Raw genomic sequence first — 27,012 nt, 5'->3', positions numbered from 1 at the left:
CTACGCGACTGGCAGTACGATGCCATCTCGTCGTAATTTTCGCATAATCTCGTGTATTTATCAATCACAAACAAAGCCTCCAAAAAGTTTAACACCCTTGAAGCTCATTTTAATATGAAAAGCCAATAGTCTACCGAGACGACCATGGAACAAAAGGCATGCAAGCGTTGCGACTCTGTATGTTTCTCTGTGTCTATACCACGACAATTAAGCTTGATAAACATTGGAAAATGCAGTGAAATGCAAAACTCACAGTTAATATTGTGGAAATTTTTAATGCGTCGGCAAAAATTCTGTTTGAATCCCTTGGGCCTCTTATCAACCAGTATTTTCATCTCGTAATGAAATAGTTCTGCATCGCCTTTTAAATCGTCAATATTACCATCATGAAGAGTGCCCCTTAGGAATTTAACAAATAGTATACCTTTTCTTTCCTCACTTGTTATTAAACTCATTAGCCCGCAAAGATGATTGATTGTAGCTGATATGAAAGATTCTCCCCTTACGTCGTCACGCGTTTGAAGAAGCGTTCTTTTTCAGATGGCATTTTGTGAAGGAACTTTCTGAAATTTCTTCCAATGGTGCATAATCGAATGGTATAGGAGATTAAAACCGCCATGTGATCTTGTTGCTATTTTATTGCAGGCAAAGTTTGTAAGTCGAAGCACGATGCCACTTTAGGCATCGACTGGACAGCAACCCCTCCAAACGAATACACCGATTGGATACAATGTCAAAATGCTGACGGTAAAGCTTGTCACAATCCCCAGTGAATTATAATAGGCTTCCTTAAATTAAATTCAGCCTAATATGTACTTACATTGACCATTGACTTGAAGCGAGACTTCTGTCTATACAATGACATACTGCAATGTAACAACAGCAGCAAATATGAGTGGAATCCCCTGAATATTCTCGGTAACAGCAGCATGATAGGGACGCAAGACTTGCGTACGGTCTGCGACAAGCATGATAAATTTTCTAAATATTGTAACATATTGTTTTTATTGGAAGCATTTTTAATGATATGATGTAGAATGAAACTCACCCTCATACACGGAGTTAAAGTTTATAATTTGAAATAAATCGCTTTAGGAATAATGAGACGCTATTGTGATGAGCATGGTTCCTGGGCCGAGACGGACACAACATACTGTGTGGGCGAAGAGATGTCAGAATTGCAGAAGTCTTTGAATGTGAGTAGTCAACTAATTATACACTCTGATACATAAGCAGATGCTTAAAAGGAAATGTCTTCCCGACGACGAACCTTTGAGTAAAATTCCATTTGTGCGCACCTGTCATTTACGTGTAGTCCATGCATATAGTTTGTGTGTTATGTTTGCATCTGAATCATACAGAATTAATATAAATTGCACCGAGGTCACCCTTTCCGGTTACTGATTACCAAGTTTTTTTTATGAAGTACTTAAAGCTAAGTGCTGTCTTTATAAGCTTTTCAGACACAAACCCCTGTAATACATTATGGACAATATGCATATTAATGAGAAGGTTGCTCTCGTGGGAGTTATTGAGGTAGAATTCTGCTGGGGGACAGATATTCGGACTCCCAAATTTTGCAATTCTTTTCTGATCTACCACTTATGGGGGCTCGTTTTAAAGCCCTTGGAGTAAGAAAATTTTCAGTCTTAATGTTCCGAAAATCGATAATTTTATTTTCACCGAAGAGTAAATTTATTGGTAAACTTCGGATAATTTGTTTCTGTTGTTCCAAACCCCTAATTTTTATAAGTCTTTCACTTTCGACGTGAGTATCGCATTGACATGAACATTCACTCGGGTTTCGTATATTTTTGATGGTTTCCGTAAAGTATGTCGCCTCCTGATAAAACAAATCTGGTCTTTTTGATAAAAAGCACTTATCTTATGCCCGAAATACTTCCTTAGTTACCGAGTTAAAATTGGTGTAATGTGGACAACCTGACTCCTTGTACTTTTACCATGAAGGTGTCACCATCATAATTTTATTGCTTCTGTTTAACTATCATCTATGTTTACGGATTTCCCATGGCAGATTTTAAGTGATGTTTGAAATGTATTTTAAAATTTTTCCCTGCAAAACCACTGTGTAATCTTTCACCGATATTTACAGATATGACTTTACACAACATCGACTTCGGAAGTAAAACGAGTCCACTTTGCCTTTGTTCCAGGAAAGCACCCTGAATGATACTGCCAAGTCTACTGACGTCTTGGAGCAGTTAAGCGATACACTCCAAAGTGGTGAGACGCTAACAGGTGGCGACATCTTGGTGGCAAGAGATATTTTGGCCACCATTGCCCGTAACAAATACTTTAACAGGGATGGCAGTATCATACACGAACTTCTACCGCTGATTAAGGTATTGATCATATAATTTCTATAATCAGATGTTGGCACCCATGCATAAAATGTTCTACCTAGTACCTTTGTAATTTGAACTCAGTAGTTGGCTTGCTTCCACACTGCGAGGGCGCTACATTTATGAGACTGGTCTGGTCCCCTGCCTGATTTCTACCGCTGGCTGCGCTGCTCACGAAAATATAGTCCGGTTTCCTGACCCATTTCTACCGCTGGCTGCGCTGCTGAGGAAAAGAGGGTCAGGTATGGGCTATTGTAAGCAAGGCTATTATTGGTCAACAGTGAGTGCAGTGATTCCGTTGTATTTATTTCCAACTTGTAGCTACATTCGAATTTAGATTTCAGGGAGTCATTTTACCTCCTAAGTTTCCCGAACCAAGCATCCTTTTTCGACGTTGAATGAAAAACGGAAAATAATTTACTTTTAAGCCATTGCCGTACATACCAAAGGTCACCATGATCACCAGGTCACGTCTGAAAAAAAGTCATAGAAGATAATCGTCATTTCACCACTAAATACCATCACAGAAGAAGAGAGTCGAAGACTTAAAAGTTGAGCTGTACAAACAACTTCAACGTTCTATGTTCTAATGTCGGCATCTCATTTCCTAGCTTGCCGCCGTACAGATGTGCTGATCATATGGTTTTGTCAGGTGACTCTTCTCATTAATATTCAGTCAAAATTCTGACTGAAACACTAGCCCGTACCTGGCCCTATTTTCGTGAGCAGCACAGCCAGCGATAGAAATGGGGCAGGGGACCAAATTAAACCACTATCAAACCAAGAGAATCATTGAAGTGCACTGACCTAGAGGGCGTATATTCTTGCTCGACACCACTTCATTTTAAATATTCACCACTTAAGTGATTCATTTTTGGCAAAAAAATGATGCTCGACAAATCGATTTAAAATATGAAAATTACGCCCGCCGGATGTAAGTTTGTAAGGCCTGTAAAATATTCAAAACGTACGGGATACAAATGATATCTGACCAACGCATCACATGTCAATATTTTTTGTCATGCTAAGGTTAGGCCTAATGTTTCATTTCTCTGCATTTTAATTCTAGCAATTTCTTCTGGCCTGCAGCAACAGCCTTGATCTGAGGGTTGAAGAACAATGGGGGCAAACTTACAGGGTAGGTACTGAAATGTGTCCTCAAATTGCATCGGTTGCATTGACCAGCACAATACAACGTTACAAGCCTGCATGATCACTAGGCAGAATAAGTGATTATTCTGTCGTTCAAAAATTTCTTGGGGGTCCGATTTTCCAGTATAATTCACTTGAACATGTCTGACAGGTCTGACACATTTGTGAATATTATTATTCTGATGTTGTCATCTTGTTACATTTATGAAGTTTCGTGTAAGACTCTATGTATCATGTAAAAAAGTCGATTTTCGAGTGAAAAAAATTGAACCCTGTTTGTGCCTTCAGAACTAAATGTTGAGCATGGAGGGTAAGTTCACCCTGTGAACATTAAATCATTTAACGCATTTCGATGAGTGCCATCAGATTATCAGAACACAGCAAAGTCGTTCATGTTTTACCATGTTACAATAATTGTTTCTTTATATTCTCAAAATTATAAGAAAGTCGACCTACAAAGCAAATGTATTGTTGCGTGACCGCATTCTTTAGACACCACGTACCGTGTATTTGCACGCACCATTAGTGGCGTACAATATTGATTTTCTATCAACACTTTGACGTTTCTTATGCAGAATCTTGGTTCAGATGGTAGCGCTGTCTCGATATTATCCTCAATGGAAGACTTTGGTGCTACTGTCTACTTATACATGGTACAGACAGGAAAAGACCTCTTTCTGCAGAGCAAAAATATTGGTATGTGTTCAATGTTGTTAAGGATTCTTTCGGCAACAATAATCATTGAAAGCAATCGATGCGACAGAAGTATGGAAATACTGAATGAATAGTTCGAAACATGTTTAGCGATACTATGCGGCAAGAATACGTCAAAATATAGTGTGTCGGAGAGTTTGTCACTCCTTACGATGCCTGCCACCTTTTACCAAAACTTTGTACGAAAAGTGTGTACAGTAAATACACTTCAAGGTCTACGACAAGTTCAATGATAACGAAACCGCATTAACTGATCGACGCTTAAATATTTTCATCAATTTAGTATGTGTCACTGACATAGTGGAATAATATGTGAACACTGACAAGTAGTCCACTAAGTAATCCATTGTATTCCTTCGAGAAATGACACTGGAATGTGTTAAAAATTTGTCGGCAACGACACAATATAACTGACACGGTTTTTGTATGTTATTTGATCCTAGATCTTCTTGGATATTTCGTCAACCGCGGGTCTGGTCTTGCAAAGAAAAGAAAGAAGCGGACTCTTGCAAGCAACGACACAGTGTCGATACACGAGAGCGTAACATTTTCCCGACAATTCCTCGATCAATTTCAAGCAACTGAAACTGGTAAGGGCTCCACCGGGGAGAAACGATACCTGATCGTACCTTGTAGAACATGATGTGTACTCATATGCCAAGGTTTGAATTCTAAGCAGGCTTGCTGTGAGAAGAATAACATCCCAGCCCCTTAAATATAATTATTAAACAAATACACACGCGCGCCCACACGGACAAGCACATGATTCACTTTTGAAAAACATATTTGTTTAACTTTCCTACTTAAAGAGTCTGGTAATTGAAAAACAAAATATCAGCCATGATGCGATGCTTTTTCACGTTTCAGACTCGGACTTGCCGGTTGCCCTTGTCATGTTTGTGTTACCGGACAACAGGGAATATGCTACCCGCCGATATCAAACAAACTCCAGCGAAACGGGCGTGGGTGAAAAGTGTTACCACGACTAGGATTGTAAAGAAAGTAAACACAGTTGCTCTGGCGGTGTCAGCTCATCCTAAACTGGAAAATGCTTTATACAACCTAACAGACATGGCTGTCATCCGACTATATGAGATACAGGTGACTATGTTTACACTGCGTAACATCTAATTATCGTTAGATTGAATCTTTGTTTTTATCCTTTACTTTGATAGCTCTTGCTAATAAAAGTTAGTATACACCTCGAAACTTTGCTCAAACTTTCCGGGACACAATGAAACTTTCAACCATTCTTAAAACAATCAAGAATAAACAAATTACCCGACATCTACCCATATTTGAAATTCTAAAAGCCCGCAATTCCTGTGTTGACTATATGGGAGAAATACAATTTGCGATTTCGAAAAACAAAGACGGTGAATGTTCTTACTTTGAGAACTTCAAAATGAGCATCTACAAGTGGTAGATCAGAAAAAAATTAGAAAAATTTGAGAGTACAAACATCTGTTCAGAAATGAATGAAGGGTAACCTAACGATGTTCGTTGATAAAAAGTGTATCAATATCAAAATACGTCGAGAAGCAGATAAAAGTTTTCTTCATGTCCATTTCAAAGAAACTAAAAATACCAATTATCAATTGATCTTTAGTTACCTGTAAACAAATCATTCTAATTTGATAGAAAGTAAGTTTTGCATACCTATTGATTGCCGTTTGATATTTTTACAGGAAGGGTACAACCCACGTTGTTCCTTTGCAGACATGGGCCAACACACTGGGTAAGTATGCAAACTTATTTCAAAACTCACTTACTTTTAAAATCAGCGATAATAATATAAACTGATAAGCTATAATCACTGAATAGTCACTTTTTGCTTGATAATTTTCCACTGTTCTCCAGAATATGGGATGTTTCTGTGTGTCGACTTCTGCGACAAGGATTTGATGAGTTTGGCGAATATGTAGAGTGTGTTTGTGATCAAGTTGGAACGTTTTGTGCCATTATGAGTTTGGGAGAGCAGCCTAAGGTGAGTTTAAACTATATCTTCAAAGAATGTTACAAAGTGAAACTCAATCAATCAAAACAAATTAATTTTAAACAGACCATTGGATAACCCAGGCTCAATTAGTTGCAGATCTGGATGTTTTTGTTTTTTACAGAACTTGAATTATATTACGACTGAAAAGCACTTCGTGCTTTAACGAGTGTGCGAAGTTTACAATAACAGATCAGAAGTCGTGAATTTGACAGAAAAGATCGGACATTAACAGACATGTCGGGGTAAACATGTGACGCAATTATTTATTTTTTTTATATTCGCTTTAGCCATTCTTGGAATCAGCTAACAAACCTTTTATGGCGGTGTACAGTGGTATTTCGGCGTTACTGATATTGACGGCTCTTATAATGATTTCCTTTTCAAGGTAGGTATTATAATTTCATTTATGTACATCCGTTGTTGAACTGGGTATATATATATATATATTTATATATATATATATATATATATATATATATATATATATATATATATATATATATATATATATATATATATATATATATATATATATATATATATATATATAGTGATCTGCTGCTCTGCAACCTAGACCAGAATTTTTCAAATCCTGCACCTTTTGAAGTAAGAGGAAAGCTCCTGTCAACAGAATATCCTAGAACGTATTGAAAGATAATTGCCACGTGTGATAGTTTGAAAAATAAAAAAGCGCGATTCGTGTAAGAAAGCTATGCATCTACTCTTGTTGCTACTCCAAGGTTATTGAAGTCCAATACTTTTCAATCATTTTCTCATACTGTTTATTTACCGTTAAGTTTTCGATTGCTTGCCCATTTACAATTCAACAATACATTGTTTTCATGGTCTTCGATCACTTGTCTGTGACAGATTCCAACATCTCATTTTCCACATTTTCTGCTTTTATATTCTAAGTATATCATAATGGTGTAATCCTAAACAGTATCAACTAACATTTGCCCGTTATTGTCTTCTTCTACTAATTACTGAGACTTACCTACGTCCATTGGTTTTTTCGCCATGCAGATTACCATCGGACCGCTACTTTGTGCTGGGTCAAGCAATATTGTCCCTTGCGTCCTTCCCAATCATTATCTGCACTGCGTCAACTCTTGAGTCCATGGACAGCGTACAACCGGTATGTTAGAACTTCATTGCGCAAACCTCATCCACACCTGTGTGGCCAGGCTTGAGCATTGTTGACTTTTACAAAATGACTGCATATATGGCTGTTAAAACCAAGACTATTTTGCAGCGGCGGATTGACACCACTTGCTTCTATTAATCGTTGCTCCATATTTTTTTCTTTGCAGAATGTTTGCCAAGTCTTGGCCGTGGCGATGAACTATTCTTTGTTCAGCAGTTGTTGTTGGATTATGAACATGAGCATCCAACAGTTACGGCGGTTGATGTTCATAGATCGTGTGATTCTTGCCAGGTATGTGAACTGAAACAGTCAATTTTGAGTGTTGGATTATCATCATTAATGGTTTCATTTATACTGATGCTGGCACTTTCTCGTAGGAACCAATCTGAAATAATGTGCCAATTGCCGAAATTTTGATCTCTTTACAAACAGCATATGTATTTATCCATACTTGTTAATATTTTGCTAGGATATTGTATGTACTGAATGGATGGTTGCTACCATTAGTTGCCGTCGTCTCTCTGTATGTTAATCGCCTGCCGGATTATGAAAACATTGTCAGGTATGCCAAATGTTTGATCAATAATGACATGTCCGTTTTAGTATTCGTTTCTGTAGATGCTTATAGTGTGCAATGCGCACGGCCTTTATGCCATGTTAACAAAGAATGGAAGAATGTTATTAGTAGCGAAACATGCCTCCTTCTAATGAAGATGTAGTTCTGCCTACGTATTCTACAAAATATATGATTAGTTAGATACCGCTATTTGTTGACCCTGGAACAGAAGTAATCTGTAATCTGTAAACTGTAATCTTTTGGACTTTCCCTCCTGTTTTCAGCTGCTGGCTTGACGCATCGACGTATGCCCTGTCAATTTCAATAACAGTTGAAGTATTGATAATGATGGTGGGTACTTACGTGTAGATTTGCGACTGAGACATTTGACGTCATTGACTGAGGATCAAAATATAACCAGAACGGATAAACCTGTGATCATAGGAAATGGAGAAAATTCACACGTTTTTATAATCACTAAAGTCTATGTCATAACATCTGAAATACCTTTCACAATACATTACCACAATAAGTCTGCTCTGCTTCCTTCCTTTATCATAGGGCGTTACCGTTGTTGTTTAAATTGGTGTGAGATTTTGAAAACTATTATCGCCTTTTCCCCCCTTCTGAATTGAAAGATACCCAATATAGCAGAAACTCACGATTATTGTACGACATCATGGTTCAATCTTTAAATACAGAGTAATTGTTGACCTGATTGTGGCTTTATAATCTCAAAAATCAAGGTATTTGCTATATTTTATCACATCAGTTTCAGATACGATTTGCTTCCACATTATTGTTAGCCGATAACGGTTTCCTTAATGTTTTCGTATTGTAAAATGATCATTCGGGGCTTTCTGCAATTTCAGATTACATTAGTGATCATTTGCTACGCTTACTACATCTTTACAAAGTATGGACAAAAATGTGGTCAGGACGAAAGTGAGAGGTTGTGGTAAGTGTATCAGCATATTACATTCATTCATAGGTCTTTATGAACGCTTTACGACAAAGTGGTATACAATGGCCGAACACTCGTTTTGCTTAGTATGCAAATAAATCTATTTCACAGTCTTTTATCCATCTATCTAACTACCCACCCACCAGTCTAGCAATCAATCAATCAGTACATCGACCAACCTATCTACTCGTCCATCCAGCCACCCGTCCAGCTAATCATCATTCCATCAATCAACCCATCATACAAGCTATCTACCCATCCATCCATCCATCCATCCATCCATCCATCCACCCAACCATACATATATAGATTGCACACAGCTGTAACGTCAACTCACAGAAGCATCACTTTGTGTATTGAGCATCCATTTTGAACTGCTTAGAATCTTTCAGATTACTTAATTTCAAGACAGGTCACGTATGTATGTTTTACTCTGTCAGGGAAGATGTGTTTTCTGTGATGCTTCTATATGGTACGATTCTCGTCGTTCGTGTCACTGGCTATTCAATGACCCTTGCCAAGTCTCTGGACGGCAGCTACTTTTTCACGTTGATGATATTTTCTGAGGTGAGTAAAAGGTTAAATGTTAATTAAACAAGTAAAATATCTGACGTCAATGTTTTTGAAATTTTATAATTTTCAATAAGGGTTTATGTTTTGCTTTTTATGGAAACCTATGGAGGGCACACATACTCTTCGTTTCATTTTCTCATATCCATATATTAAACCTTCGATTAGAAACTCCATATTTTCAAATTATGGCACTCGTTTATAATTATGGATTAAGATTGCATTTCATTAACCTATCGAAGTGCTTATGAATCTCCGGCATATGCATGAATTAATAGTTCATCGAATTGTCTTTCAGGGATCGGTCATTTTCCTCAGGTTTTTCGCAATTAATCTTGAGGTAAGTATAAAAAAGTGTAGCATCCTGTGCAAATTGCTTCTACCTGCAAAATTAATATTCAGAAGGATTTTTTCATATTGACTGATGGAATGCGACGCTTTCTGAGGAATTAAGTTTATAGTTATGTGGCTCAAAGCCCAGATGACGTTCCTCTGCCGAATCCCACCGCATTGGTTTAACTATTTTGGTGAGGTATCTAGCATGGTATTTGTTATTTCGATGTATGGCATTGGCCTAGGTCAAACTTTATTGTCGTATTGGCCTCTGCACTTGTTAGTGTTCATTGATACGGTCCCTCTCTCGCACAGAATCTAAGGTTAACCAAACATGGTAATTTCATCGATAGCTAGACAAGACCGATGAAGCTCTAACTTTCAAAGACAAACTTTAATTTAACACTAACAATTCATAAATACGAGTACCTACACATTAATGAGTTATTGAAACAATGGTGTTTAAACTTATGTTGTAGGTTTTGGTTGCCCTGAGAATTCGCATATGTGGTGACGAAGATGAACGTGACGCTCTAGCAGAAGTTCAAGTCAACGAAACAGAGATTCTGACAAAGCGAAGAGAGGTCTTAAAGCAGACAAGAAAACGTGAACGAGAGATCAGCAAACGACAACAGGAGAAGGAAGAAAAGTCAAAGAAAATTCAGCATCTGTTCCAAGCTGTGAGTGGCTTCATAATGTATCGCCATTATTTCAGTAAACAAAGGTCAGGGGTACTTTGAGAAAACTGTGCATACTATAGAAATTCATGTCAGCATATTATATCCTGTTTTCATGAAGGGCTCAGAAAGTCGAGAAATTCGCATGTTTGTACAGCATGAAAGATGTCCCCTGATGCTTATCAGATTTAAAAATATGATCAACACTCGTGTACAGGGTGTACTGTTCGCATTATTTATTGTAACAATAATGCTTTCAATACATTCTTTCTTTTATGCGTGCATTTTGTCACCCCTTTTGCATGCTAGAAATGCGCATTATTGTTTGATTTATACAAAATGAAGCAAATATCCACAAGTCAACTCTTTTCGTAACGGAATTTTAAGCTAATGCAATTTTAACTTTGGCTTATTGGTTTCCTTAAATGTTGATTTCTCGACCATAATCGATGTTCCTCATTCTTCCAGGCTCAACGTACCCATCGCGTCCACGTCAAGTAAAGTGAAAACGTCCACCGAGGGATGATTTAGAATATTTTCTATGTAGTATATGTAAGGTACACAGTGCAGATCATGCCAATGTGGAGGGATCCAAATAAGTGACGAATATCAAAGATCTCTTCAATGGAGAGTTTTCCAAGAAGAAAGACAATCGCGCATGAATTGAAAAAAATGTCCCATAACGTTAAATCTGCCACTGTGACATAATTTTTCTTGTTTAAATGTTTTTAAGTTACTTCTTTGTCTTTTTGAAGTTACTTATTTGTCTCTTTGCCAAAGGTCCATATATTTTTCCCTTTTAACTGATTTGACTTCATTGTGTGGGCCGGTACTTTGCTGTCTCACTGCTTTGTGTCAGTGATTGTAGCAATTGACCATGTTTTAACATATTTTGACCTATTGTTGTTGGATTCTGGATGGTATGATTGTGATTATTTTATATAGATCCGGTGACTTAGATATTATTCGCTTCCATGTCAGCAATATAATTTTACAAACAAGGATTTGGAATAATTAAATTGAATCAAATTGAATTGATTAATTGCTTCAAAATTATATCCATTTAATTATCAATTCTTATGAGGTTGTGAAATTATTTACGATAATTTTTGCGTGACTTAAAAATGCATATTTTAATTAAAATACTAAGTTGTAGAGCGACCCAGTTTAAGTGGATATAACCTTGTAAGAGATTACCTTGTGTGGTACTATACTTTGAGTAAAAATGTGATATCTGTCTTTAGGCTAAGCGACAGTCTGGTTCGGGCTTTTGTTTAGTCACTTACTATTAAGTGTCAAATATTTTAAGCTAGTTCGGACCTCGACTCTGAATTTTTTAATATGTTTACTCGAATCTAAGTATGTACGAGAAATTAGATTTGGAATTTCACCGAAATGTTGATTCACTGTACATGGTCTACGATGAAACTATGAAGAATTTTTTTCCTATACAAAAATAGGTAAATCTGTGTACTATTTATTATTCATATTAATGTACTTGATTATACTATGGTGGTTACAAATGGATGTGTGTGCTTGAAATTGGATTTTGGAATTTCACCGAATGTTGATTCACAATAAATTACCAAATTAACACATAAAACTAACAATATCTGTGCATTTACAGATATTTAATAATTGATATACACTTTGCCATCTGTCCCATATGTATTTGTCTCTTGCGTTTCATCAGTTTTAACTGTTCAAGGTGTTTAATGTAGATACCAATGCATCTTCTTTGCTTGTGAAGCTTATCGATAATGTGTATGTATTTAAAAGAATCAATGTATTCCGACAGCAATTTCCTATTCAGTAAATATCAAATGGACATTCAAAGGTTTAGCTGTAAAATAATCTTCTGTTACTGAAGGCTCCCTAATTGCAGTGTTCCAGTACACTTGTTTTCAAGATATCAATATCATTGGAACAATAATAGCAGCAACAACAAATTAGTGGTTTCCAGTTTTATAAGCAAACCTCAACATAAACGTCATCTAGCACAACAACAGGATTACTGAGGTCCCTGTGCACCGTATACTAAAAGATCCGTCGCTCGAGGACGTCCCCTGCGCTCCCTTCCCCTAAGAGGGGGAGCGTAGAGAGCGCCCCCGAGTGACGAACCTTCCAGTCTATGTGCACCGGTGTAGTTATGAAAATTTAGCCATTCTTTGGGACATATGGTGAGAAATTTGCTTTCGCTACAATAAGCTGCATAATATAATTATGATGATTGCTTGAGAGTAAACTAATGAGTAGGATCTACCATACAGTTATTCCAAAGGGATTTGGAACTTGCTGATTAATTTAAATACGTAGCGAGGGGTAGTCTATAAAAAGGTTGCACCTCGGATCTTGCAGTGTATACTTTCTCTGTCGCTATATTGCGAATATATATAAAAAAAATTATCAAATGATATGCGCTTTTTCTTTTCGTGTTTTCTCAGTGGCATCTGTTTGGTGGTATCGGGTCCCTCGGGTAATGAACCCTAAATTAGAAAGGGAATGAGAAAAAGGTGCTCTTACTGTAATGATTAGAAAGTGTAAGGTAATGTAGAATTGTGTCTTCAAGTAGTATGCAACTCGAAATGGAAAGACCTAAATGTTTGCTCAAACTTCCCACGAGGAAACGCTAAACTATTCCCTTTTGAAAGTAATAGGTCACCCTGCAACTTTGTACTAAAGTAACATATTTCCTGTCTACGCTTGAGTACTTGATCTCGTCATCAATCCCAGTATCTGTCAAATTCAGAACTGAGTGGCATTCGTCCGCAGAAATTCTTACCAGTCTGGTTGGAAACATAAACTTAATGCAGGTTTCGCTCCTCAAACTTATTGAAATATTGGTCAATTTTAGCCTATTCTGGTGATAAATATAACGTTAAGTTTAGCTAGTGTTAGACAGCGAGGAGCGCACTATGTGTAACCATTGTTATGTTATTTAAGGTTGGCATTGAGATCTGTCTCCCTTTGTCGTGTTTGTATATGAGTGGATGTGCTGGATTAGATCTGATTTCAATAAGTATAGTGCACATCAACTGTTAACATGTTGATAATTGTATGAGATATAAACGGTGTCCTTCATATAATATTAGTCGTTCTTTAGAAATGACGACACGTTCACTCCGCCGTATCTTCGTTTCTACGCCTGGGTAAACTTGTCGAAATGACCTTTGAATCTACGTTTTCGATGTTGTTTCGTATCTGAATCGACTTCGTATATTTCAGATCAGTTTTTATTACATGCCTTGATGTGAGCGCACATCAGTGCATTGATTTGAATAGGAACATCCGGGGAGTTGGCGGGCCGAGTGAACGACGTACAGACCGGTTTCTATTGTTACCCGGTCCGGTGAAGCCCTTCCCGGATAGCCTGATTATTGTCAATCATTTGACTGCAAATCTGAGGCCTCCATATTCAACGGATCAAAGTTCGTTACCATTAATTTGTTTCTAGCAATCTACTGTGGGTGTTAACGGATATGACGAAATTGTCGTCGAGACTCCGGGCTCCTTATGAATGTTGATTATCAGTCCTCAGGAGAATCGTTGTCCAACGCAAAGTGGATTAGCAGTATCAACCATTTAATCAAACATTAGAAACCTCAAAGTAGACATCGCTTCATTCACAGCTCACATGTACGCACGCACACACATAATCACACACTTCACACAAACATACAAACAAACAGACAAACAAGCAAACAAACATACATACATACATACATAAATACATACATACATACATACATACATACATACATACATACATACATACATACATACATACATACATACATACATACATACATACATACATACATACACACACACACACACACACACACACATACACACATACATACATACATACATACATACATACATACATACATACATACATACATACATACATACATACATACATACATACATACATACATACATACATACATACATACATACAGCCTAGAAAGGTTAACACTGAGCCTCGATTTATATTACAGGTGCTATATTTCCATTGAGCCTTGACCTGGCTACAGTTGCAAAAATCGAGACGAATAATTCATATATATATATATATATATATATATATATAATATATATATATAATATATATATATATATATATATATATATATATTTATATATGATTGGGACGAACCATGCTATTTGTAGGTGGTGTTTAAATTCGATAAATAATATTTGTTTTGGTGGCGACATTTTGAAACCAACTCAGAGCGTTGTGTAGATTTGTCAGCATTGATAATGTGCAGCTTTTCTGATATACAAAGATTACATCGCTTGTTCATGTTAGAGTAGCTCAATGCTTTATCAATGATTGACCATGAAATGTCAAAGACTTGGCCCTTATTTCTTCAGTTCCATACAAATTTTGTTCCTTAAGTTGTAAAAATCGGATGTGTCTAAGATTACCTTTTCTTGTAACATTGAAACCATAAAAGCACAGCTGATAATGACAAAAACTGCATTTTTTAACTGTTATTTTGGTCATAAAAAAGCATCATGCTACAGAAAACCTGAGACACAAAGGAGAACAGTTGCATCAATGAGAACGAAAGATATCGTGTCATTTTTCTATCTCTAAAATAAGTCACTGTATCAAATATATATTGTGAAATATTTGTGCATGTTGCTTTCTCATACTGAATTCTCATAGAGAGAACAGAAAACTATTAGGAATTTGTTCATGCTTTTCATATGAACTGCAGATTCATAATGGTACACTTTCACTCAGCAAACATCAAGATATCTCTGGCATATATCTCTGATTTATTAACGGCGCCCGAAGGGTGCGGAGAAAAATATGAAACATCCTGATATCTCTGATATATATGTCTTGTATATTAAAGTCATGCAACAGGAGGGGCGTGCTGAAAAATGTCTGATATGTTAAAGTAATGCGCTCGAAGAGCACGATGAAAAATATTGAACATTCAGATATCTCTGATATATGTATGCCTTATATGTTAAAGTTGGGCGTGCTGAAAATGTGTCTGACTATTAATGTTACGCCCGAAAGGCGCGCCGAAAAATGCAACTGGATGAAATTTGTGGCTGACACGATGCATTTTAGGCAATGATGAGCCTGTGTCGAATTCAAAAACACACTGACCCCCCCCCCCCTTATTGGGCATTTCAAAAAACATGGTGACCCCCCTATCACCAAAGTCAAAAACAGGATGACCCCCATGAATCCACCGACCCGCCCCCAGGCCGAAGAAACTGACCAATCCCTAAACACGAAAACAAGAGGCGGACAAGAAGCGAGTCTACGAAATTTCACAGTTCAACCTGTTGGTACAGTTGCAGCAGATGAGTTTGTGTGCATCCCACATTCGGGCCTGATAAAATTCCCTCATTCAGGCAAATTTGTCTTTTGATACAGCTGACGCAACCATATACATTGACTCAGATAAAAGCAATATTTCGGGAGGCATAAAGCATATAAGTCCATATTTTACTTTGAATAGTTTAGTAATTTTAATTTACTGATTACAGGCCGTCTGAATGCAGTCATGACAAAGATGACCAAAACATCATATTACGTTTTAGATTCTACCTAACAAATTCAGTTATTAAAGGAGGAACGAGGATTGTGATAAACGGCACTTATGCATGTACTAGATCTGTCTGTCACGCAAGGCCGCCGCAAAACACTTCAACACTTTATAAAAGGTTATATGCGATTATTTTTCATTAAATTGGAATTGAGGTGGCATTTTACGATCGTTCATCGAGATAACTCATTAAGTTGATTACTCCTATCATTAATAATACAGACAGACTGTCACATAGTGGTGTAAGCCGCGTCTTTCATTTTACGAACCTCGAGGCCATCGCGCTGCACGTATTCGAACTTGGTAAGCGACTCATACACAAGATGAATATCGTCCGGATATCACACTGCGTTTTAATGTTGGTACACTCGTCAAAATTACAGAACTACGGTAGGTTTACGGATTCTTTTCTAAAATATTGATCTAAGTGTATTAAGGATTCGTGTTCTTTTAAGGACTGTATATTTGATCCCATGATAAACAACTCCGTGCAAAATCTGGCGACCTTTTGTAATTTCGGTGTGCATCTGAGGACCAACTGCCAACCCAAAGTGCTGAGCTGAAGACACATTTTGAACTTCGTTAATGATGAAACTTTAAGGTCATTCAATTTTAACGAATTTACTTTGCTCCACTCTCCGTTAAGTCATGTTGAAAACAAAAACAGGACGTTTATCATCCCCGTCTGCGCTGCAAACGGCCGTAAGCTGTTCTTCCCCTCGAACAAAGTTAAGTGTACCACCTCAGACAAGCAGCTGAAGCAGTGTTGACTGGTGTAACTGTATCCAAGAAATTAAGATCTGGATAGGAATGCATTGTTCATGTAATGTGTTTAAATGCAGGTGTTTAATACATCGCTGCATTTCATAATAATCGATCTATTAATAACATGGTCATGCAGTAGGGCTAGTTTGCAGAATACATCAATTTTGCTGACATTATAAATCAGAATGCATACGATATACAATGCAACATTAGCAAAGCTAGCTTACGGTTTCGTCTGCTTTGCCACTGACGTGAAGCACAATCTAGTAGTTGGTCACTACTTTTGCTAGACTAAGTACAGATAGTAAAAATACTCTCTGTGCTTGGCCAATAAAGAAACATCATCCGAACATGTGTTTACAAAATATAAAAACGCTTGCTTTGGCATTAATTGGTGTAGACCGAAAATTTAAACCTCGTGTTGATAAGAAATAAGCTTTACAGAAATATTGAAAGGCAGAGTCCGGATACTAGGATCAATACCATGGCGACGCCCATTACGCTAAACACCTGATTCGGTTCACTTTAACAGCCAGAGAAACACTTCAAAGATTGCGCCTTATGCTTGCTTTTTGATTAAAAAACCTATTCTATGCACACCAGTTGATAGATATGACATGGGGACGTCGTCATAAAGGAAGACCACTGTGGTGAGTACAATGAGAGAGTCACCAAAACGCGCAAAGGGAACCCGAAACACGAGGAAATTTCCACCGAAGGCATATGCGGTACCGAACAATCCAAAAGTATGCCCCATACGAGTTCACTGTGAGTATGAACTTCGGCGGCCGCAGTCGATGAAATCTCCAACTTCGCCCTTTTATCTCGTTATTCAAATGTTAACGGCAGTTCTCGGAAGGGCATATTGCTCAGAGCCCAGCCGATGGGCAGAAATACTGTAAAATCGATACCATCATGAAACGCATATTCTCCGCGTTTGGTTTGGACGGCAAACTTACAAACCATATTGCAAGGATTCCGAGTCGATTGTTGCATGTACGTACAAGTGTACCACCGAATACTGTGGCCCGAACGACCAACAGAAACAGATGAGCGATATTCTCACCGACTGCCCTATTTGTATCACAACCTTGCTGTATTGCATACTTCGATATGTATATATATATATATATATATATATATATATATATATATATATATATATATATATATATATATATATATATATATATATATATATAGTCTCAATCGTTAATAATGTATTAGAGTATATCAATGTTCCACTCTGAGCTTGTATATCCCAGATATTTCGAAGGGACTAAGCCCTTCTTCTTCATTGGGTCCACTACAGTCACTGATCTAGAACTGCCACTGTCAAGTTCAGAACTCCTTGCATGACAAAAGAGTAATTATGTAACAATTATGTAACAGTTTCTGGTGCATGTCCAAGTGCCAGGGTGCCCTCTGGTGGGGGTGGCAGCCTACTTTTTTCTGTTGATTCCGTTGTTTATTGTGTCCAGTTTCCTAATCCAAAATGATTCTCTTAATTGCCTGTAAATTTTGTTGTTTCGATGCTGTTTTTCTATACCCGTCACTCGGAAATTATTTATTGTATGGGGCTTCTCGTTAAAGTGTATCGGTACAGGTTCAGTTTGGTTGTTGTTTCTGATAAGTGAAAGATGGTTTTGTATGCGGTTGTACAGAGTGTCACCTGTTTCTCCTATGTACACAATTTTTTGGCATAAGCTGCGTGAAATTGCTTTACCAGGTCGTACGATTTACAGTTGATATGGTGGCTTATATTATATTTTGAGTTGTCATGACCTTTGAATGTACTGGTTTCTTCCATATACGGGCAGATGGCGCATTTCTTGCTGGTAAACGGTGCTGATCCTGGATTTGTCCCCCTTGCTGTTTTCATTGCATGTGTGTTTGTCAGTCTGGATGCTATGTCTCGTCCTTTTCTCCAGCTATAATTGGCGGCTGTGGAAAAGCTTTTTTACATCTTTCTGATCTATGGAGGATATGTAAATTTCTGGCTAGGATTTGGGGTACATCGCGGGTAGTGCACTGTTGTACGTCAAAGGAAATACACACACGATTTTTTTTTGCTTTCGTTTTGGTTTTGCATATCATTTGTCTTGTCTGTCCATATTTCACAAATCTTGCTGATTTGCTTCTGGACATTGGTCTCATAATATCCCCGGTGCATTAGTCTTTGGGTGATTTTTTCTCGGTCTCTTTCATAGTTGTCTGGTTTAGGGCATATTGTCTTTGGTATTAAAGCTAATGCATATGGTATGCTCTTTAACACGCTTTGATGGTGGTCTGAATCTGCGTGCAGATATCGGAATCTGTCTGTTAGCTTGGTGTATGTATAAGTTTCAATGAATCCATCATTAATGCAGAGAGTAAATTTAAAAAGTTCACCTCACTCGTTGAATATTCTATTGTGGTTTGTATATTGGGATGTATAGTATTGGCTATCTGTGGATTGCTTCCAGATTTTCGGCTCCGTGTATCCATATTCCGCATATATCATCGACGTATCTCCATTGTATTAGTGGTTTATCTGGGCTATTTGTGAGTAAAGTGCTCTCCCATTCTCCCATATATGTACAAGCATAATTCATTCCTAGGCGTGAGCCAATGGCAGTTCCCTCTGTCTGTATGTAATGTTTACCATTGAACGTGAAGTGATTGTTGTCAAGTACCAGTTCAATCATCTCTATGACATCTTTCGTTGGTGGCTGTCTGTTTATTCTGTTGTCAAGGGCATTTTTGCAGGCCTTTATCCCCTCTTCCTTAGGAACGCTCGGATAAAGCGCTTTTACGTCCATGCAGTACATAATGGTGTTTGGTGGTAATGGTTGTTTCACCTCCTGTTGTATTCGTTTGATGAAATGTGGTGTGTCTCTTATATATGTGCTTAGGTTCTTGACATGTTCACCCAGTTGTGCCTCAGCAAATTCTGCTATTCCTTCAGTGGCATGTCCTCTTCCGCTTATTATTGTTCGCATGGTATCTGGGGTTAGGGTTAGGGTTAGGGTCTTTATTATATATATATATATATATATATATATATATATATATATATATATATATATATATATCGAAGTATGCAGTTGTCTTCGTGGGAAATTACAGTGGTCGATGCTAAGCAGAGGGTTATATATATATAATATATAATATATATATATAATATATATATATATATATATATATATATATATATATATATTACTTCAAGTACAAAGTAATGATATATATTTCTTAAAGCCCCCACTCAATTATCAGATTTATCTAATATAAATATTATTTACTTGATAAAATATTCAATGGAAAACAAAAGAATGACAAACTGTTAATGGGCTATTGACACATTCGCTAATGCGAGAACCTGGGATTGAGAAGGGCGCCTTTAAGTTTCATGCATCCTGCAACCCTCAGATAGAAGTGAAAGGATTACTAGCTTGACACGCTTACATATATGATTGGGACGAACCGTTCTATTTGTAGGTATTGTTAAAATTTGTTAAAAAATATTTGTTTTGGTGGCGACATTTCTTGAGACCAACTCAGGGCGTTTGTTAACAGTGTAGATTCGTCAGCATTGATAATGCGCAGCTTTTCTGATATACAAAGATTACATCGCTTGCTTATGCTAGAGTAGCTCGATGCTTTGTAAATAATTGACCACGAAATGTCAAAGACCTGATCCTTAATTCTTTAGTTTCATACAAACTTTCACAACTTGGTATTGTTTTTGTATCTCTCGTTACGGAACAATTGCATGTGGTGCGTCTTGAAGGAGTAATCAGTGAGGCCGATGTAAACTCTGCGTTGTCCTCCGTTGATACTTTGGCCTTGTAAACGATCCCTTTGACGCCTTTGACCTTGTTTAATTTCAAAATTGTCTTTTTAAGGTTGCTCAGATGATTGGGTTTTGGCGGATACAAATGACGTATGCTATTTCTTCAGTGAGGGGAGTAAAACCTGGCTAAATGCCAAACGATACTGCAAAGGAATGTCATCAGACTTGGCAATCTTAGAAACTGATGCCGACCATGAAAAACTGCAAATATCATGAGGGAGAAAGGAAAGACTGGTGATTGGTATATTGGATTGTACAAAATTTCAGTAAGTCTTGGCCGATAGTTCCTGTCAACAGAATTAAAACACGATTATTGTAACCCCTTTTACTGTATATTTCTTTTTGCGGAAAATGTCTGAAATCGAACAGGGACGATCGATCAGGGGTGAATAGCCAATGACATTTGACAGTGACAGAGATTTTAATATGTTACAGTGATCTTCATTCCGAAAGGAAAGCTTTTAATAATTATGGCCATTGCTAAAGCTAGCGCTGTTTTAAATATACATTTAGCAACTTTTTCACGAGGTACAAATAATTTTTAAGGGAGCATAGTTCACATATGGAATTTCATGTAAAATCTACAATTTACATTTGACAAAATGTTTAATATGCGCTTGACATATTTACGTATAATGACGTATATGGAACACAATATTAATTGCATACGCAATGTATATCTTTGTCTGTGGAACATTTTAATACGTCGATATGAGTAGCCTATTTCTATGCAGATCATGAATATACGCAATGCAGATCTTTGCACACTAATTGTACACCGTAGTTTTTCGTTTCATTAGTGTACGTACTTGTATACTTAATGTATACATGTACAGTATCAGTATATGTGACACATATATTGTTGTATATAAAGCATTTTGCCCAGTGTCAGTGACTGAGATACAAGCAACTTGTACCAACAACGTAAACAGAATACTTGGATATCACTACTCATTCAGAAGTCAAAATACATTAAATGATCACTGTACATCATTTCGGCCATTGCTTACGGTTTTTTTTTCTACCAACTGTCTCATTTGTAATATGATTATTACTTGCTAGTTATGGGGATTGATGTGTGATCGATTTGATATATTCTCTTCGACTTTATTGTGCATGGAAAATGATAAAGTTAATTATGCGAAATCGTAATTCAATAATAATCAAAGCGCTGACTGCATCTATCGCGATCATGAGATATGTGATGACACCTCGATGAAACAGACATGAGCACTTTAATCTAATTATTTTACTTGACAGATGTTCAGATAATGCTATAGCTTTTTTCTTTTGCTGTAGCTTAATTGTACCGTTATTTGTTTATAGCAGTTTGAATGGCAGTGGGTGGACACAACGGCTTTAAGCACATCATTCTGGGGCCAGGGTCAACCCCAGTCCTATAAGCGTTGCGTCGTAACAAGCATGACGGAAACCAAATCGCTAGTTTGGTTTAACATTGCCTGTGATGAGCAACGTAAATTCATATGTGAGACACAAAGTGGTGAGTATGAGTCTGTTTTTATGCGCAGTCATCGTGATGCTGTCAAGATCATGGAAATGGATGTACTTCGAAAGAGATAGATTGTTGTGTATGGATTTTACGTTATTGATGTTAGACTAGCAATACAATGAAATGACACCATTAGCCGTGTTGTGCGTGTCAACTATTTTGGATAATCATTGAACGATTGGAATAACGTTGCTGACTCTTAATACTCGATATATGGGACGTTTGCAAGACCGCCTCTGTCTGTGATGATAAGGACATTTTCTCTAATATTTGCAAATATGACCTAGAGCATTAAAGGCGATTCGTTCAATGAACCACACGGACGGAATGTATACATACGTATACATGCGGGTTAATTTAAATGTATTTTTTCGAGACTTAGTCAAGGGATTTACTAAATTCCCATGATATCATAAGAGATGCAGACGACGCGTACGCATGCAAATAGATCAGTGTTCTGACAGATCAGTGTTCTGGTTACTCTATACCAAAGACAAGATATGAGCGACTTATTCTATTTAATTGTAAAAAAATGGCATGCCTAACAAAATGCATTGCCTTTCTTGAATGTACACTGTTATTGTTGAAAATAAATCATAGTCATAACTACAATTAAAGGGGAAGTTCACAAGGATGATTTTTACATAAGTGCTAGCTTTCTGGTCATTTACCCTGGCAAAGCTATTTTCACCATTTATAACGCTCGATTTTTTACAAAAACCGATAAAATTGTACAGGAAGTTGTCCATGTAATTTCAATCATTGGAAAAAAGCTCAAAATTTGGACCTTGCATCATGTGATACGAAAGGGACCATCTTCGGACGGGTATGGCCCTGCATTGTCCACTCAAATCACACAGTAGTAAACAGCAACACAAAATCTGACAGTAGACAGTTTATTATAAGTGATCCATCATTTATGCAAGGATACTCAGTATAAACAACGTAATGTACAAACGCACGACCTGGTTGAGCGTGGTGGGTGGGCAATGCCATACCCATGGGAAGGTGGTCCCTTCCACATAAGATGATGGAAGCTCCAAGCTTGGAGCTTTTTCCCATTATTCAAATTACATGGGCAACTTCCTGTACTTATTCTGTCGGTTTTTGTAAAAAGTCGCGCAAGTTATAAATGGCGAAATAGCTTTTCCGGGGTAAATGACCACAAAGCTAGCACATATGTAAAAATCATCCTTGGTGAACCTCCCTTTAAGCTACAAACGACATAGAAGTAAGGTTGGCAGTTTGTTTGGTATGTGTCTTCTCATGAATTACAGGATCCGTTGCAAAAGGCAGGGAGATATTATATATATATATAATATATATATAATATATATATATATATATATATATATATATATATATATATATATATATATATATATATATATATATATATATATATATATATATATATATATATAATTTCTCTTTCAGCCCCTCCTAAGTGCATATGGAAGATAATCATACAATCAGGGGAAACTATTAGCCATGATATATTTGTATGTTCCTCCAAAATTTGATCTGAGCTTTGTCGACATTGAGGTCACTATGTTTTCAAATTTTGTCGTTTGAAGGTTGCTCAGATGATTGGGTTTTGGCGGATACAAATGACGTATGCTATTTCTTCAGTGAGGGGAGTAAAACCTGGCTAAATGCCAAACGATACTGCAAAGGAATGTCATCAGACTTGGCAATCTTAGAAACTGATGCCGACCATGAAAAACTGCAAAATATCATGAGGGAGAAAGGAAAGACTGGTGATTGGTATATTGGATTGTACAAATTTCCAGTAAGTCTTGGCCGATAGTTTCTGTGAACACAAGGTTAACGTTATTGAAAAGCCCCCCCCCCCCCAATTTACTGTACATTTTTTCGGAAGTTGTCTTAAAGTCGAACAGGGATGATTGATCAGGGGTGAAAAGCGAGTAATATTTGACAGTGACAGCGATTTTAACATTTAACAGTGATCCTCATTCCAAAAAGGAAAGCTTATGATATTTATGGCCATTATAAAAAAGCTAGCGCTGTTTTACTGTAAATATACATTTAGCATAATTTTTCATGAAGTACAAATATTTCAAACAGAACGTAGCTAACACGTTGCATTTCATGTAAAATCCACAATGCAGTGTCTGAGATACAAGCACATTGTATCTATTTTCGTCGACTTAGTTTTGCATGGAAATGATAAATTTGCAGTACGATAGTAGTAGAGCTAGTGGCCGATAGAGCTGCACTGTGTTATCTGAAGATAACTACTTGTGATACATGTGCTGATGAAGAAGGCGGTAATATTTGATAGCTTACTTGAGGATGGCCTGACCAAAAATGGCAAAAATAGCTGCAAAATACACAACGGAAGATGTCATCATAATTTGAATATATCATTCTTAGATCATCGATAAGAACATGTCTACAAAATATCAAAGCTATCAAGGAGTGGTTTTTGAGAAAGACATGTTTTCACCAAAATGGCAAAAATTGCCCAAAAAATACTCAATTGAATATTTCATTATAGCTCGGTTTATTATTTCATTAGCTCGGTTTTTGAAACAATCTTTATGAGATCGAGGATTTGGCCTAGCAGTTTTGCCTGTGGCTTCTCCGCTAGGTGACTGGGTACCGTACGTTGCGATTTCCAACCCGATTGAAACCACCGTATTAGGATCATCATCCTGGAAACCTGTATTCTAAATATCAAAACTATCAGACAAGAGGCTTTTGAAAAAAATACACCAAAATGGCAAAAATTGCGCAAAACTACATAATTGCAGATTTCATCATAATTTCATTATATCACATTTTTATCATCCCTATTAACCTGCATACCTAACATCAAGGTATCAGACAAGCTGTTTTAGTGAAACCAAAAATGACGAAAATGGCTTTACAAAGTTTCATATTTCTGCACAATTTGAACTAAATCTGAAATAGGTATTCCCTTATACCTATATCCCAAATATGAAAGTTGCCTGATTGGTAGTTTTAAAGAAGAAGATGTTTAAAGATTCTTTAGTCAGAAGGATAAAAATTGCAAATTTGGATATTTCATCACAATTTGAACAAATTTGAATAAGGTCATCTCTAGGAAGCTGTATACCAAATATTAAAGCTGTCAGCCAGACAATGAGAGGAGGATGATTTTGGCCTTAAACTAGGAAAATTAGCCTCAAAACTACAAATTTCATATAATTCCATATTTCATCCTACTTTGAACAAATCTAAATTGCTATTTTTTGAAAATCCAAGATGGCGGTCAAACCACGAGACCGATCAATATACCTTACGCAAACTTGAAAGTACTTACACTAATGATAATATGAGCAAAATTCAGTTTAAATGATGCAAAGAAGAGAAGATTTTGGAATATTATTCACTGGTAATCGTAGGTTTTCGCAAAAACCAATATGATTTTCTCAAAATTGAAAGCAGTTACACTAAGGATGGCACGAGTGAAATTTCAAAGTAAATGGTGCATTGGTTCCGAAAAAGAAGATATTTTAACATAATACTGAGATTTTTGCAAAATCAAATATGGCGGCCAAACCACATGACCGATCCATATAAATTTCGCAAACTTGAAAGCGCTCACACTAAGGATGATACAAGTAAAATTTAAATTCAATCGGTGTGTTGGTTCTGGAGAAGAAGATTGATTAAATGATATTTCTAAAATCAAATATGGCGGCCAAGGTCACGTGACTGCGCGCCATGCTAGCTCTACACCAAATTTAAAATCGACCAGACCCTAGGTCATCAGAAGAAGCCATTTTAATATTTTTGGAAAAACTTATATGGCCGCCAGATCACGTAACCAATCGAAATTTGTATACCCAGGTGCATGAGTACTAATATATACCTATTGTCCCTGCAAATTTGAGAAGTTTACGTCAAGCGGTTTTTGAGTTCTAGGTGAGCAAAAAAGTTATTGAAGAACATGAAGAGGAAGAAGAAGAATATTGATGGCTTACAAAAACAATAGGGGCCCAGCCCATAAGGTGTGGCCCCTAATAAATGCTCTGACCAGTAAATCGAATCAAAAATCTTTTAATCGGCGAATTTGACCACAGACCCTCGAGGGGCCGTGAGTAGACCCGTTTATCACCCCTGGCTTATGATGGCAGTGGAACGAGATAATGATGGTGTCAATATCATGATAGTGCCGTAAACGGATATCAAAGAATTTTCTTGGCATTTCTTCTGGACAAAAAAGTACAGGTTTTTGAACTTGTTTTTTAGAAAATATGCATGAAAAGTGTGACCGAGCTATGAATATCGACAATTTTGTCTGTACGGACATCTGACATATTCTTCCGAATATAATATAGTGTATTGACGTTAAATGTAAGTGAGTGTTGACATGCCGAAATTGTTTATTACTGTACAAACACAGTCGCTTGTCGTTTGATACATGGCGAAGAGCCATCACATTGTAGGTATAGGGATATTGGATCGATCGGACCAGATATCATCAGCTAGTAAGAACTGAAAATTTGTACATAGCGTCGTATATTGAACTTCGCGGGGTCCATACGATTCAATGGTAACTTGCTGATAACGTCGCGGGTCGCATAGTGATCACTTGACCGAAAGTGAACCAGAACTAGTTCGACTTGACAACTTCGGAATTTACTGCAAAAATGATAAAATTACATGCTTCATATGAGAAATCCTGTGTTTACTATATTATGCGTAAAAATTCGATAAACAGCAAGATAATGATTTAAACGTACTGATGAACCATCCGATAATGAAAATCGTTCTATTCTTTCAACAAATTTTCGTCTAACATGGAAATAAAGCTAATTGCCATTTGTATATAAACCCAAATATTTGGAGTAAAAC

At 36.9% G+C, this 27,012-nt stretch overlaps 2 protein-coding genes and 1 long non-coding RNA gene across 3 annotated transcripts; all 3 read left to right on the top strand.

The window, feature by feature from the left end:
• The first annotated feature begins 650 nt into the window (after nt 1–650).
• On the top strand, nt 651–4,872 carry LOC139144409 (uncharacterized). The gene is made up of 6 exons (XM_070715111.1): nt 651–747; nt 1,096–1,196; nt 2,175–2,363; nt 3,433–3,501; nt 4,091–4,211; nt 4,673–4,872. Exons 2-6 carry the CDS (start codon nt 1,101–1,103, stop codon nt 4,870–4,872), a joined length of 675 nt encoding a protein of 224 aa, XP_070571212.1. The 5' UTR covers nt 651–747; nt 1,096–1,100.
• Nucleotides 4,678–6,391, top strand: LOC139144408 (uncharacterized). The gene is made up of 5 exons (XM_070715110.1): nt 4,678–4,819; nt 5,097–5,330; nt 5,918–5,967; nt 6,090–6,216; nt 6,350–6,391. The coding sequence occupies exons 2-5, from the start codon at nt 5,151–5,153 to the stop codon at nt 6,389–6,391; spliced, it is 399 nt and encodes a 132-aa protein (XP_070571211.1). The 5' UTR covers nt 4,678–4,819; nt 5,097–5,150.
• Nucleotides 6,392–7,847: 1,456 nt separating this feature from the next.
• Nucleotides 7,848–8,864, top strand: LOC139143075 (uncharacterized). Its single transcript, XR_011554517.1, has 3 exons — nt 7,848–7,937; nt 8,216–8,282; nt 8,804–8,864. It is a non-coding gene; the product is annotated as an uncharacterized lncRNA (long non-coding RNA).
• Nucleotides 8,865–27,012: the final 18,148 nt, after the last annotated feature.

Source organism: Ptychodera flava, chromosome 11 (assembly GCF_041260155.1).
Source record: "Ptychodera flava strain L36383 chromosome 11, AS_Pfla_20210202, whole genome shotgun sequence".
NCBI lineage: Eukaryota > Metazoa > Hemichordata > Enteropneusta > Ptychoderidae > Ptychodera > Ptychodera flava.
The sequence above is the reverse complement of the archived record's forward strand: the minus strand, read 5'-3'. Positions and strand labels throughout refer to the sequence as shown.